This window comes from Xiphophorus hellerii, chromosome 2, assembly GCF_003331165.1.
Source record: "Xiphophorus hellerii strain 12219 chromosome 2, Xiphophorus_hellerii-4.1, whole genome shotgun sequence".
Taxonomy (NCBI): domain Eukaryota; kingdom Metazoa; phylum Chordata; class Actinopteri; order Cyprinodontiformes; family Poeciliidae; genus Xiphophorus; species Xiphophorus hellerii.
This window is the reverse complement of record NC_045673.1, coordinates 22928150-22943119: the sequence shown is the minus strand read 5'-3', so window position 1 is coordinate 22943119 and position 14970 is coordinate 22928150. Positions and strand designations below refer to the sequence as shown.

At 41.7% G+C, this 14970-nt stretch overlaps 1 protein-coding gene across 4 annotated transcripts in view; it reads right to left on the bottom strand.

The window, feature by feature from the left end:
- tmem117 (transmembrane protein 117) overlaps positions 1-14970 on the bottom strand; it is a 50785-nt gene that overhangs the window by 22827 nt on the left and 12988 nt on the right. For all 4 annotated transcript variants that reach the window (XM_032548490.1, XM_032548497.1, XM_032548506.1 and 1 more), the window contains one exon: positions 8498-8630. In XM_032548490.1, coding sequence (XP_032404381.1) covers positions 8498-8630 — 133 coding nt within the window. The remainder of the gene's footprint in view (positions 1-8497; positions 8631-14970) is intronic.

Genomic DNA, 14970 nt, shown 5'->3' with positions numbered 1-14970 from the left:
ATTTTTCTGGTGTGATGCTGTGATTTTCAGAAATACTGTAGCAACTTTATTATTAGACTTCACAAAGAAAGTATCCCTGCTAAGGCAACCTTAAGAACCACAGTCTGCCTTACAAAGTCCTTCCAAACATTTATTCTGAAACGTTATTTGAAATGTTAGTTCCAAAAATGAATAGTATTTCTCCAGTTCTTTTCAGACTTTCCAGGCTTTTGCTACAACAACCAATCTTAGCTTTTCCTCCAGTGGTAATAAAACCAGCTATCCTGTTGTTGGAGTGACTGTTTCATCTCCTAAGATATCATTTCCTCCGAAAAAATAAAATAAAATCTTAAAGGATGGTTTGCAAGCAATACATCTTGCATAGGAACAAACAAAAGCATAGATTTCCTACAAAAAATGGCGGACACAGAAACTCTTGGCGGAACTCTCGAGAATCAGGTGTGCACCAATAAACCGGTGGGCTGATACATCAGCTACATCAGATATATCTGCCTTAGCAAAGCTACTGTCCACTTTTGATCTGCCGAGAAGTGAGAAGTGGCTGATTGACAGGTTACGACTGCACATGCGTTGTTAATTTGTATCGGTCAAAATCTTAATCAGCAGGTCAGGCTTCATACAAATCTGTGATGAGACAGAAAACTGCATTCAGTAAAATTGTAGTTTAACCAGCATACACCTAAACTGGTCTACTGGTCACTTTATTTTAAATAGGAAAAAAATATAGATTGTTTTTTATATTAAGGTGATCGCATCATTAGAAGAAGAAAAAAAAAACCCAACAACTCTACCTGCAAGTTTTGCTCTAATATCACTACATTCAACTGCAGTGTTTTGGGAATTTGATGTACTTGATCTGCATATGGATAGATGCATCCCATCCAGCTGGCATGGCTCTGTTCAAGCTTGAATGGCAGAGTCCCAATCAGTTTACTAGCTCCCTCCTAAATCTCTGTTGCCAGGAAGTCCAGCATGGTCAGCAGCTGTATGGATACGGGCAGCAGAGGGCTTTTTGAAGTGTCAAGAACCAAGACCGGCTGGTTTTCCTGAGCGTATATTACTTCCAAAAGATGCCAGTGGCTGATTGTCCGGTCACATAAACAGATAGATAGACGATCATTTGCAATATTCTCTAACATATAAAACCATTGTTCATAAAGGTATTCTCTGCACCACATGGTTTAAAGGCGCAGTATTATATATTTTCTAGGCACATAGTGCCATTTATAAAAGTGCTGTGTCTATCAAATATGACTTAAAAGAAATTTGATTTTGCCATTTAATGCCTTTAAATTGGAATTATGTCTCTTTAAAAACTTGCTCTTTCTGAAACTCCGCCTTCAGGAAGTCATTAGAACAGCACTCCTCTATTAGCCCTTCAGCGTTTTTTACCAGCATTTCACTGAGATGTAGCTTGTAAAATGAACTCACAAGGTGTTTGCTAATTGCTGCTGGCTAGTCTGAAGGAGCAGAGTGGGGGAGTCATGGGAGAGGGCTGCTCTGTGAGTAGTTTAAGCAATTTATCAAACATGCACAAAAGAATCAAAGCAACACTGCAGGTATATTTTTTGATGAGGTAAACTCAAAATGTCGATTTTGTGCTTGCCCCTTTAAAATACATAAATTTAAAAAACATGAATGTAAAACTTTTATTTTTTTCCTCTGCTGCCAAGGTTGTACAGTTAGTTGCATGAAGGCAACTTTCTTTTATAAATCAGGCTATTTAGTATCCTGTATTCACTGATGTTGATCATTTCTATCCCAGGACAAAGCAGGAAAACCAAGAGAAAAGCCCGTACTTCCCTGCTTCATATGTCACTCGAGTCTCTTCCAGTGAAGAGCAAATGACTTCTTTAAGTGGAAGACTTTCAACTAATCCCTCATCAAACGCGGAGGCCACAGTGATGAGTCATTTTCCCACACCAAACGTAACGTGGATGTGTAGGAGTGTGAAAAAAAAAAAAAACTAAAAACAGCCGGACGTGAGCGTAGAAAGAACGCGTGGGCGCGAGCTGTGCTAAAGATGTACTGTGGGTTTGCAACCTGCAATCAATTTTCATATCGGTACGAGACGGAAATTAAAAACACTCAATTGAGGGGCGTAACTAGTGATTTATTTTTATTGTCGCGCTATGATCGTGTGTTTATTTTTTTTTTATTAATAGAGCGCCCTGCAAAAGGTCAGGACAGACCATCAATAACGCGGCCCGTGCGTACGATTACAAACGACTGAGTGGGGGCATTTGTAATGCTTGTAGTGCCGATGGTTTAAATTTAACACGAACAAGACGCAGAGCACGAGTGTGGATTTTAGAACTGGAGAAAACAGTTTTTATCCTGGGAGAAGATGTGGACGCGGTAGAGGACTGCAGCTCGCAGCCATCTGTCCAGCAGCAGCGTCCTAGACAGCGATTTATTAAAAATAAAAAAAAGAAGGAAAGAAAAAGAAAACAAGCCAGCCAGCTCTGTGTTGTGATTGTTGCTCTGTAGGCCCTTGAGCTTGTTGCATAAACACAAACATTAAAAAACATACTGAATAGACACCATTCACCTACAGAATAAATGCTGTTTCTTTTTTTGAACATATGGTGAAACTAATATAACATAAAATAAAAAAAACAACAACATACAAAGCCACTGTGGACCTTAGAGCTTAAAGTGGTTCAGCAATTGGTGTAAGAAAGTACACAAAAACGGATCCAAGCAAAGATTCTAACCAACATGACAGCTTGTTTACGATGAGATAAAAGCAGCACAGCAAAAATGACACAAATCTGCCACGTTTCTAAGCTAACAGCGTGTTATTCACCCATGTCACACACACAAAAAAAATAAAAATAAAGGGCAGCTCACAGGAATCACTGTTGGAAGCACGTCCCTTGTGTAGGGAGCAGTGCAACAGGAGGCATGTGAATACCGCAACATGCTATTTATTTAGCCCTTTGTCCATGGCATTAGCCCAGCTTAGCGCCAGACAAGCAAACAGACAGACGAGGAGGGACCAGCACACATGCAGCACAAAGGATCATCCAAACAAAGACAAATACACTTATACAGTGGGGTCTAATCCCGCTCAGGCGAGCACTGCAGTCAAAATGCCACATCCAACACTCTCTGCTCCTCATTAAACGCTTCCACTCTCTGCAGCCCACAATCCATCGTTCAGCTTACAGCTCTTCCCTCCCATGCCGACAGATCTGCATTTCGGAAATGAATCACAAGAATACGAATCAAAGAGCTTTAAGTATAGTTTGGGATGTTTGGAGTAAGGTTCTGCTAAAAGATTACAACCACTAAACAGAAGCCTTATTTCTTATAAATCCAGATTAGTTGCACCGAGTACTGCCAACTTCTAATAAGAGAAAGTAGCTTTTAGGTTGTCCTTCCTGGAGTTTTAGGGGTTTTTTTGTTTCTTTTTTATTTGGCTTCATAACTTTGTGGTCCACTTAGAAGTCCAGAAGCACAACAACAATAGCCAGTGAAAAAGTGACTGTCTGCTTGGACTGCAGCTGGGAAGGACTGCTGTGAGAAGACTGGTCTACCTGTGAGTGTTTTGGGATGGGGGAAGAGCCCATTGCCACACCTCCAGCTTGTTGAGAAACGAGGTAAAAAAAAAAAAAAGTCTATATGCTTACAGGTCAGTTTTCAATTAAATTTACCTTTGATATTAATAAGGTATTGTTGAATTGGAATTCAATGTACCAGAAAAAGTTATCGAATTTGTTGCTAGGTGCTTTTTGAAAAAATAATAAACGTTGCTAAGCTGGTAACACTAGTAGGACTTGAAGTCTAAAGCTAATTGCTAACCTGAGAGGGACAGTGTAAACAACTCTCTCAAAATCATTGTGGTGGTTTATCTGATGGACACTTTAAGAACCTTTCAAATGTTGTCGCATTTGTACCGGGTGGCTCTTTGCAAAGAAGTTAATTATTATTTAAAGTAGAAAATAAAGGTAGGAGGCAGTTAACACCAATTGTCTGTGTAAAGCATACAGCTACTCTGGTTGTTTGGTCATCGTCCATTTGGAACACCCATTAACCCCCAAGCTTGAACTTTCTGACTGTTGTCTTTACATCTTGCTTCAATATGTCCACATAATGTTCTTTTCTCATGATACCATCTACTTTATGAAGTGCACCATTTCCTCCTGCAGCAATACAACCCCACGATATGATGAATACCATCATACTTCCCCCATACTTCACAGTTGGGATGGCGTCCCCAGGCTTACAATCATCCCAGTTTGTCCTTAGTCCTTGTGTGCTTTTGCAAACTGCAGTCTGACTTTTTAAAGTTTCTTTTGGAGAAATGGCTTCATTTTATTTTATTTAAATAGACTTTTACAAATAATTTCAAGTCTGTTTGCCGTTTCTTTAAACAGAGTTCATGAATGGTGAATTATTTATTGGGATTCCTAGTTTGTTCCAAGATATTGAGAAAATCTTCTGCTGTTCCTGATCACCCAATGTCATGTTCTGTCTTGTCACATGGGCTGGATGTATACTTTCAACCTACAACAGAGTCATCTCTGCAGACAAGAAATTAATTGTTCATAACATTTCAACAGAACATCACTTCAATCGCCGGTGCCCTACTCCCAAGTCTTCATTAGATCCACTCAAACTTCCCAACTCCCCTCTCTCCTTCTATGTTCACACACTTTACGTCCTCTTTTCCTCCAAATTAGCCTTGATTAATGTATGCACCACACACAGGGCCATCTTAATTAAATAACATCACCTAATTAGGGGCTGATTTTGGCTGGCAATGGTGCCGTAAGGCGGCGGAATGGGATCGAGCGGTGTGACGGAACATTCATGAAGCCCCGTCGAACTCCCTGGGCGGTCACACTCCTGCGGTTTCACACAAACAGCGCCCTACTAATCTGACAGTTGCATTAAAATGCAAATAGTCCAGATGTGAGGATTTGGTAACAAGTGCGGATTACGGTTCCCAGGCCGTCACTGAGATCGGACGTCTTTTCCGCCCCCCACAATCCACTATGACATAAGCCAAGGAACAGGTAGTCTGTGTTGACCTAGAAGTGGCTGTGCAAATATTGGCCCTACGTGTGTATAATTACACAGGCTGAAAATCTCTTTGTGCTCAGCGATAACAGCCCCTGATGAATCCTTTTTACATCACTAAGCAGGAATAAATACTTGTCATCCAAAAAGATACACAATCTCTTATCGGTGATTGTTTGCTGCCCCGGTGCCGGCACGGTTTATCTTCTTTTCCTTGTGCATGTATCTCTGGGTTTAATTAAATCAAGCTCAAGTCCAAATGAAAGGTCAGAGAAAATGAAGGCATATTAATGAGCGCAGGGTGGCCGCTGGGTAGACAGAATCAGGCCTGGGAGACAGAGGGGTTACAGACACAAACCCAATCCGTCCTATTCTATCCTGCCACCCACACATAAACATATTCCTGCAACTTGAAGAAAATGTAAAACAGGAACAGTATGTGTGTGTTGAGGAGAATTTGTGTGTAGCCACCGGGACATCATCCCCCTTGCAGTGCGGCATCACAGATTGATGTCTGAACTTGAAACTCATGCCAAAATACCAACAATTGGTGGCTAAAATAAATAAATACTCCACAATAGATAGATCAATGAGCTCAAGCGGCACTAATTCCCATAGAGGCACTGCTGCAGCAACAAAGGGATATTATACTTTTTCTTTGGGCTGTGACAAAAACTACAATGGTTTCGCCTTGGGGTGCGGCGGAAGCCGGCTGGACAAGAGAGGAGAGGGATGCAAATAGGGTTTGGACACAGATCAAAAGACTTAAGTTTCACCGCATCATCAGAGCTGGAGCCCTTGTTCTCCATCCCTCCCTCCCTTCCTCCATCACCTTTTAGCTCACTCTGCTGCATTAATGCTGCTGCAGCTTAGAGCCAGTTTTTTCCACAGGCAGCGTCCTGGCAGAGGGTGGACGCTGCTCTTACGTGTCGGTCTTGAACAGAGATGTGAGCGCTAATGGCTTTTGGCAGGGTCCGAGTCCTCGACGGACAATCTGTTGGAGCGGAGCGAGGACGGGCGGCGAGGGGAGAGAGGGGAACAGGAGGCGGAGGGAAGTGTGGGTGAGAGCACATTGCAGAGACGAGCCGCTGCTCTTGGAGGTGGCGGGTCCTCTTGCTTTACAACAGCGCCATCTGCCTTTGCAAAGAGAGCTACACGGGTGCTGCTGCTCTTAGTGCCTTGTCACTTTACGTTCAATAGTTGGTTCTTGCTACATGGTGCCTTCTGTGACAGATAATGCAATTGGATCATGCAAAACATGCCTATCAGAATATTATAAATGAGATTATTTGCCTTTGAAAGTGTTCAAGAACAGTACCATGTAGAAGTATTCACACCTTGCCACATTACAATCACAAACCTTAATACTTTATTGCCATTTTATGTGACAGGAGAATCATAAAATAAAAGATAAAAGACCAAGGAACATGTGAGATAAATAAGGGATAAAGTGGTGAAGTTTGAAGGAGCATTAGGCTGGTAAATGGCAAATGGCCTGTACTTGTATAGCGCTTTATCAAGTCCAGAGGACTCTAAGGCACTTTACACTACATACAGTCATTCACCAATTCACACACACATTCATACGCTACAGATGAATAACCCAAGTTTTGACCAAATCACAGAGTGGCGCTAAATCCATAGACTGAAAGCCTGGACATGTTGAGCATTCAAAAGGAGCAACCAGAACAAATGTGCGTACCTATTGCTACTGGACTTTTACAAAACAAAAGACAATATCCTACAATCGCTAAAATCTGACACCTCTCCATCCTTATTTTCATTTTATCAAGAAAGAAGTTGTGTGCAGTGTCTTCTTCAGAGCTTTTCATGTCGTTTCCTTCAGTGGTTCTTGGTGCAGCGCCACCACAGGAGGTGGCGAGGGGATGAGTTGCTGAAAGAGTTTGGTTCGTGAAGTGTGAAAGCGAACCGCATCAACTGACAATGTAACAAATATTGCAATTTTGGTCCCCAATCAGACAGAGTCTATTGGACTATCAGGTGTTAAAACACCCTTAGTATCAAGTACAGGTGCGTTAAAGTATCCCAGTCAAAGGCCAGACTTAGTTCTATTGAGAAACTATGGCAAGAGTTGCAAACTGATGTTCAGTGACCCTCTCCATTTAAATGTGCCAGTGCTTGAGCAATTTGACAAAGAAAGATGGGCAGAAATGTGAGCCTCTAAGCTGTAATTGCAGAGGCAGGTGGTTCTGCACAGTAACTGGCTCATGTTTTCTACAATTGCCCAGCAAGATATGTTGAGCTTTGCATTTTTATAGCAACACATTTCAAACTTTGAAAAGGTTCAGGAGCTATGACTATTTCTGCAAGACACTGTAAACCTCCATGTTTAACGGTTTTCTGGGTGTCACTGAATGAAACCCTCTTAAAAGAAATGCACCATCAGTCTTAAAGTGGGTCTGTTTCTATTTTTTTTTTCCTTTTCCTTGACATTTCACGGCTGAAATGGGAGTCCGTATCGAGATAAAAAGGAATCCTCTTTGTGACAGAAGCACTAAGTGCAACTGCAAATGTAACTTTTCCCTGAGCGAGCAGCATCCATCGTCCCAGCGGACCTGCCCCTCTCGCTTCCCTTTTTCCTGGCCAACTAGAGAGAAAGAATGAGATGGATGCCGGTGTCACGGAGCTGGCCAGAGTGACAGATGGCCTGATTATACAAACTCATCCCTCTGGTCATAAAAAAAATATATATATATATATATATATATTTGTAACAAAAACACGTCTGTAAGGTAACATCCTTCATCTGTCTGTACCTTATAAATATCCGAGGCTTCCTGTTAGCATGGGGAAAGAAATAAAAAAAACACAGAGGTACGGATAGATCCCATTACAATCCTGGCCTCTGCTGCTTTTTGACAGCTTGCTTGCTGGAGAGACACCTGCCACAATATTTGGTCCTGGGCTTTTTATGCAACCCGAAGGAGCGAGGCAGTAAATCATCTCACTTTGACCTTCAGTCTGACTGGCTGACTACAAGGGCATGTTTTCTTTCCTTTGGATGGACACGTTGCAAATGCATAAACGGATTCCTGTCATGAGCCTGATGTGCGGGTGTCAAGCTTCGCTGTGCACATGGCAGTTTCCCAGCAGGTAAAAATCTGGGCCAGCAGGCAACAAAAATTTTTTTTTTAAATCCCCCGAAATACTGTTTTGTGCCAGAGAGGTGTCAAAAGAATTAAGCATGATCATTTGAAAATAAATGCATGCTCTGGAGGTGATTTTTTATTTTTTATTTTTCAGGATTAACCAACCCCGTTTCTCATATTCCTGCGAGTGATTTAAAGTCTGGGCTGATTAGTGAGACCGATATCGAGTCTCTCTTCAGGCGAGACGTTAAAAATCAATCAAACAACCTGAACGGAAGCACACTTATCGTCCTAACAAATGAGGGCGTGGCGGGGGGAATGGGGCAAACGAACAAACAAAAAGAGATTAAAGGTCTTACCCCATGCTTCCAGCCATCAGCAGGAAGAGGTTGTAGATGTGTGAGAAGATGAAGAGGAAGAGGATGGTGCTGAAGAACATGGTCATCCAGGAGCCATGATCCTCGCGGAACATTTTCAGGCGCAGGTATCGACCTAAAGGGAAGCACGACAAGGACAAGGACGCTGCTGTCAGTAGCAGGTTCAAAGAGCGTGTCAACACGTGACAACGGAGGTCAAGGCAAATAAATTAGTGACGCAAATCAATGATGTCCCTTTCGATTGGGTGATGGAATTTAGATTAGGAACCTTTTTGTATATGGTGGTAATGTGGAAATGCTCAAAAAGACATCTCCTCAGGCTAATTTTAGTCATTCTTTGTACAGATGGGTTCGTGCGTTGGTAGTTCGTGATTTAAGACATTATTTCAGATTCATGGCATTTTTCCCAGAGTTCTGCCCTTGAATTTAAATTGTGGGGAAATATCTTTCTGGCAGAACATGAGATATGCAGATCTGCAGCCTTCTGCTATGAATATATAATCAAACGAGCAGAGCTCAACATGACAACTGGGTTTGTGGTACCGCTGTTCGCTAGTTGCTGCGATCTCATCCTCGTGACAAACAGAAAAGAAGCGATGTCTTTAAATCAAGGTCTCACATTTTGTTCTCTTCTAAATAGAAAGCATAAATCAGTCAAAGATCTGGTAAATGGCAAATGTGGTGCAATTAGACGTGCATAATGTAATCGCACAACAGCTGTCGTGTCCTTGATCAGCCACCCACACCGCTCACAGCACGCAGGCGGACTGACAGTCTACATTTACCACCAACACCAGTCAGACCAGGGTCAAACTGCTTCGAAAAACAATGAATGAGAAACGACAGAAGTTGAAGGACATGAAACTCAAAGGGGACTTTTTTGTTTTTTTTGTCGCAATTCAAAACATTCGCAACAGGACCAGCGGTGTCACTTCAAAAGCTCAAAGCCTACGTGTTTTAAATAATGGAAAGAAATGTTTGGCCAAGATTTCATCAGATGCATGTACTGTAGCTATGACATATTAAGAAGGTATAAAGACTTCAAAATTTGTTTCCAAAGTTTTCAAGTCATAACCGCTTTTTAAATCATCCTTTCACTCCATGATCCACGTGTTCTTCACGCCACGTAATCAACTGAGAGGAGATAAGCAAATAATCAGAAACCTGTAACCACAAATTGCAAGGAGCAATACTTAGATTAAGAAGTGGGTGTGAACCCGTTGTTCTACTTCATACAAAGGACCTAGGTAGGCCCTTGGCTATTGAGAAGCAATTGCTTGCTGGAGGCTTGGACTCAAAGTTCTGAACTTTACGTAATTGCTAATATTTGGACGTGACGCATGTAATGCGCCAGTTCGACACTATGAAGCTTACCGGAACTGCATGCTCTGTAAACAACTATCCCACACAGCAAGGAGAGAAGTGGCAAGATGAAGTAGATAGGATTTAATGTTAAGTCAATATTTGTACTCATAGCTAGCACGAGCTTCACGGTTTCATTCCTGTCCTCCACTGCCATTGCTAAAACTAGAGGTGGAGTACTATTCTAAAGCAGTGCAGAAAGTCACTGCAATCGTTTCCAAAATCTGCTTCTGTTCACCAAGTGACCCGGTTGAAATTCTAATGGAGGAATCGAGCTTATTGGGAGGAAGCCCAGACTGAGCTATGAAGGGAGATGAAAATTGAATAAAATTGTGTAAGACGGTAATGGCCAGGCTGGGATTTTAGTCAAAAAGATGCTCTTGGACTAGGGCGTAGCCATCCTTACGACAATCGAGAAAAAGGAGGAAATGTAACGTGGGCTGGTCATCTGTCTACGGTGTACCCCGAAATTCAACCAATGACCGCTAGCACCAGCTCACAGACAAGTAGGTTCAGACAATGGATGGATGAATGAATAGATTTTGAGATTATTTTTTTCCTGAAATCCAGCAATGCTAATTGCAGGAATCTATGGTAATAGATTGTTCTCCATTTGCTTTACCAGGTTGGTCAAGCGTTCCTTCAACAAGAGAACCAATCAACTAAGTCATACCTAGCTGCCATGGGTTTGTGGGAAAAATACTTATGTTAGGGCAAACATAAGTTAAACAAAAAAAAAAAAAACATTGCTAGTAGGGAAGCAGCTAGCCTTCCCGGAAGACTCTTCCATCTATTTGGAACTAAAAAATAACTTTAGTACTCAAATTTAAACATAACTCATTAAACAAATTGCACATTATCATGGATGGATGGTCTTTTCCTCAGTTGCTTTCGAAACAATAAAGCAGGTTGATTTTAGTTAGACTCTCTGATGGGGGAAAACAAGAAAAGCAAAGAACAATTGAGCTTCAAACTTCAAAGCATTTGACAAGCACTTTCGAAAGTTCCGCTTTCATGCAGTGAGCCCTGGCGTTAATTAAAAAACCCTCTATGAGTTAGCTGGGCTACAGTACACGATTCTATTTCTGCCGCTTATTAGCGTATTGCTCACACAGAAACACTGCGCGCCGCATCTCTGCCAGCTGTGATCCGGTGCCAGGAGCGTCCATTTTCCCAGGAAGAACCCTTTGTTTTTCTCTCCTCCAGCTCAGTCAGCATCCCTTTCAGTGAAGAGCTCCTCGGAGGAGCGATTGCGCTCGTGTGTGTTTGTGCGCGCAAACACCGCAGCGCGCCAGAGACAGCAATAGCAGAATGCTCCATTTATTTTCCCATTACAGCCTGGCTGCTTTCCTCTCCAATAGTTTTACATGCTGTTAAGCCTCCACTGGCTCAATGTTAATTGTTTATGTCTCCCTCCTCCTTCGTGCATGTACCTCAGAACAAGGAAATGACTGTTGAGGTTAAGTGCTCTAGTAATTAAGAGTATTTTGGACAATTGATCTGATGTCAAAATTGAAAGTTGCAAGTATTTACCTGGACGGCAAAACAACTAAAACTGTAATATTTACTTGAACAGCAAAATATTTAATTTGAGGATCGTGAGGGTCAGAAATCAAAGAGGCTGAGCTTTAAGCCGTGCGTACGTCTTGCTCTGTGATTCTCCAGGACTCATCACAGTTGCATAATTGAGTTGACTTGCATGGGTGAACTTAATTGCCTCCACAGCCAATGAGCCATGGCTTAGATGTTAGTGCACACACAATATGTATCGGCAGATCTGACTTTTAAAGCAGCTACATTCCACAATCGACCTGGCCCACACACACGCGCAAGCACACACACACAATCCTATATGGGCAAGATGTAAACAGAGGTGATTCAAGACCACTCAGCCAAAGCTTGGTTTGAGTCACTGTGCCTCCCTGCAGTAAGGCACCCTGATAAGGAATGATTCATGAGTTCAGTCCCACCGCGAAGCTCAGTCCAGATGGGGACAACAACAGTCACAAGACAAATGGAGTGGACACTGACCCAAACACAACCGGGACACAAAAGGGAGAGGAGACACTTCTTATCACCCGATTACTCTCACACAATGCAAACTAAAAATATAAAGTCTTCTTATCAAAGTAGCTTGTCATATATTTGCAAAGGCAGGGTTTTAGAAATGACTTTCCAGTCTGTCAGAAACGATGCCTCCCTTAAGTAGTTGCTAAAATCAGAGGTGCAGCTATGTCTCCCTCTACTGGTGATACTCGGACACCACAGAGATCGGTTCAGATACCTTGTCATAAGGCTGACGCTGGGAATAATGGTGACTGATTTTGATTATGAATTGGGGGGGAACGGTAGCCAGCTGGAAGTATAGCTAATAATTTCTCTTTTCCTGTAAAACAGTTAGACTCAGGGATGGGTTTGATAACAAATATTAGGAAGTCTTGAATGTTTCTACCCTACCCTTCAATGTACTTTGCTTGAATCTGTCAGGGAAACGTCAACACAATCATACGTAATTGTGAAGCAGAAGTGAAATGAAACATTGTGGTAGATTTATTTACAGTTAGGGTGTGAATTCAAATCAATTTTATTTATAAATTACATTTGTAAGACTATTTGTTTTACCAGAGTGTCGCACGACACTGAAACAGATCAAACCAAGCCATATAAAAGAAAAAAAACATTTTAAAAATTAAAAACAATAAAAGCAGAACGAAACCAAAGATTGAAATGACTAAAACAAAACCCAAAATGACGACAAAACGGTGAAACGTAAGCTGAAGAGAGGTACCGGGGAGCAAAACCCTTCACACATTAAAAGCCAAGAGACGGATTTTAAAATCAACTTTTTGGCAAACAGAGGCAACTAATGAACAGACAGAACAGGTGACATGTGTTCATGTTTGGGTGTGCTGGTTAATTGACGGGCAGAAGCATTCTGAATGAGCAGATGGCGTGAAAGAGTGGCCAGATTGATAGCAAAAAGTGAATAAGAATAATTTAGTCAAGCGTGGATGTCATGTTTTGACAGGACAGACAACCTGATGTAACTGAGGGAAACTTTTCAGCAAAACGCTGCGGACTTGTTTATTGAACTTGAGATCCATTCTTGATGCAATGACACAACTCTTCTACGGTACGTCTCTATCAGCTTTGCATATCTAGAGAGCAACATATATTTTTTGCCACACATGATAGTTCAAGTGTAATAAGAATGGATGGAGAGCACTGGTGAATATCAGTTTTTAAGTCTCGGCTCATATTTTCTGTTGAAGTCTGTACTGGACTTGACTGTGTGAACCAACGTAAAGCATTAATAGGTTTTCCTAAATGATAAACAATTCCACTGTATCTTTGGCTGTTGTAAACTTAGTACTGTTGACCTGCTGAAAGCTGACCTCTGCTCCAGGCTTCTAACAGGATTGGCATATAGTAAGTAAGTAAATCTTATTTATATAGCACCGTTCTCAGACAGCAGTCACAAAGTGCTGATAATAAATAATAATAAATAAGTGAAAATAATAAAAACTTTAAAAGCAATACAAACACAAAATAATTAGCCTCATACATCTTCCCATCAACTCTGACAAGATTCCCTGTTCAAGAAACGCAACAGTTTTTACCACAACAACAGTAAAAATGGCTGAATATGAAACGCAGGTTATACTTTTCAGATTTCAATTTAGAAAAGCCTTTGAAAATCATAATTTTCCTTCCACTTTACAATGCAGCCCTTCTTTTTGTTGGAGTATCACATAGAATACCAACAAGACACTAAAATTTGTTATAATGGTTATAATGTGACAAAATGTGAAGACAAGTGTAAGGGTTGCGATTGCTCACGATCTGGTTAACAATGTACACCGGCTCACATGAACAAGCAACTATTTGAGTTTGTTTAACCGGTGGGACGGATTAATCCTCTGTTTACTTTTTTGCACCCACTCAGTCTCTCATGCGCACAGGGAGACACACACACACACACACACCCACGCACACGCACACACACGACAGTCCCTGAGGTAAAGCTTTACACTCTACAGCTCCAGATTAATGCGAAGCACACAGCCCGTAAAGAAGGACTGAAGGCAGTCTGAGTTGTGATCAGAGTCTGCGTTCGTCATGACGGAGCTTCTCAGCTGCAACACGTCTGACACATCTGGAAAAGGTCGGTTCAGTTCGTACTTCACTCGATCAGATAGCTGGTTTTAGTACATCTTTAATGAACTGTAGGCTATTGCAGCCTGCTACCGTATGAAAGCAGTGTTTAGACAGGGATGCGTGTTCACTGCCAAAGCCCGTTTCAAGTGCACGCAATGAGTGCCATCGCTAATTAAGTGAAAACAGCAGCTGACATAGATCAGATCGGCAGTCCCTCGGGTTTCAGAGATGCGTGGGGGGAAAACCGAGCAATCGCTTCCTGGACACGCCGCTGACGCTCAGAGGCTATGGAGACAGCTTCTGTAAATATGAGGCGCCCTGAGAGAGAGTGGGTGCAGTGGACACATTTCCCAAAACGTGCATGAGAGTTAATAAAACGGACTGAACCAGTGCTCATCTCGGAGCAGTTATATCACATCATAAAATAAACAAGATTAATTACTGGATAGAAGCTTTGTGCACTGAACATTGAGGTTTATGGCTCAGACTGCAGACAATTAATATATTTTTCAGCACATTCTTCTGCTTGATATCTGCCCATCTGATCTAGGCCCATCTGATTAATGGTGAACAGTTTGATGCTCCAATTAATCTCCTGCTTAATGAAGGGGAAGATGCGTTATGTTCTGTCGTAGCATACAATGACTCAATCCTGTTGGAGTTTCTAAAATGGAACATCTTTACCTGACAGATGGAAAGTAAAGTCTGAATCATCCCCGCAGGATTCGTTGAACTCCTTAAATCATGTGTGAGTTAAGGCTACGAATGACATTTGTAGGTGTGACCTTGAACAAAAATAGCACATTCTTACAGCAGCACAGAAGACAGTGTGTTGAGGTAAGCAACAACTGTTCCTACAGCTGCTGAAATATACTGCAACATATTGACAATCAGGGTTATGATACTTCTATTCATGACGATTCTGTTTAATCAAC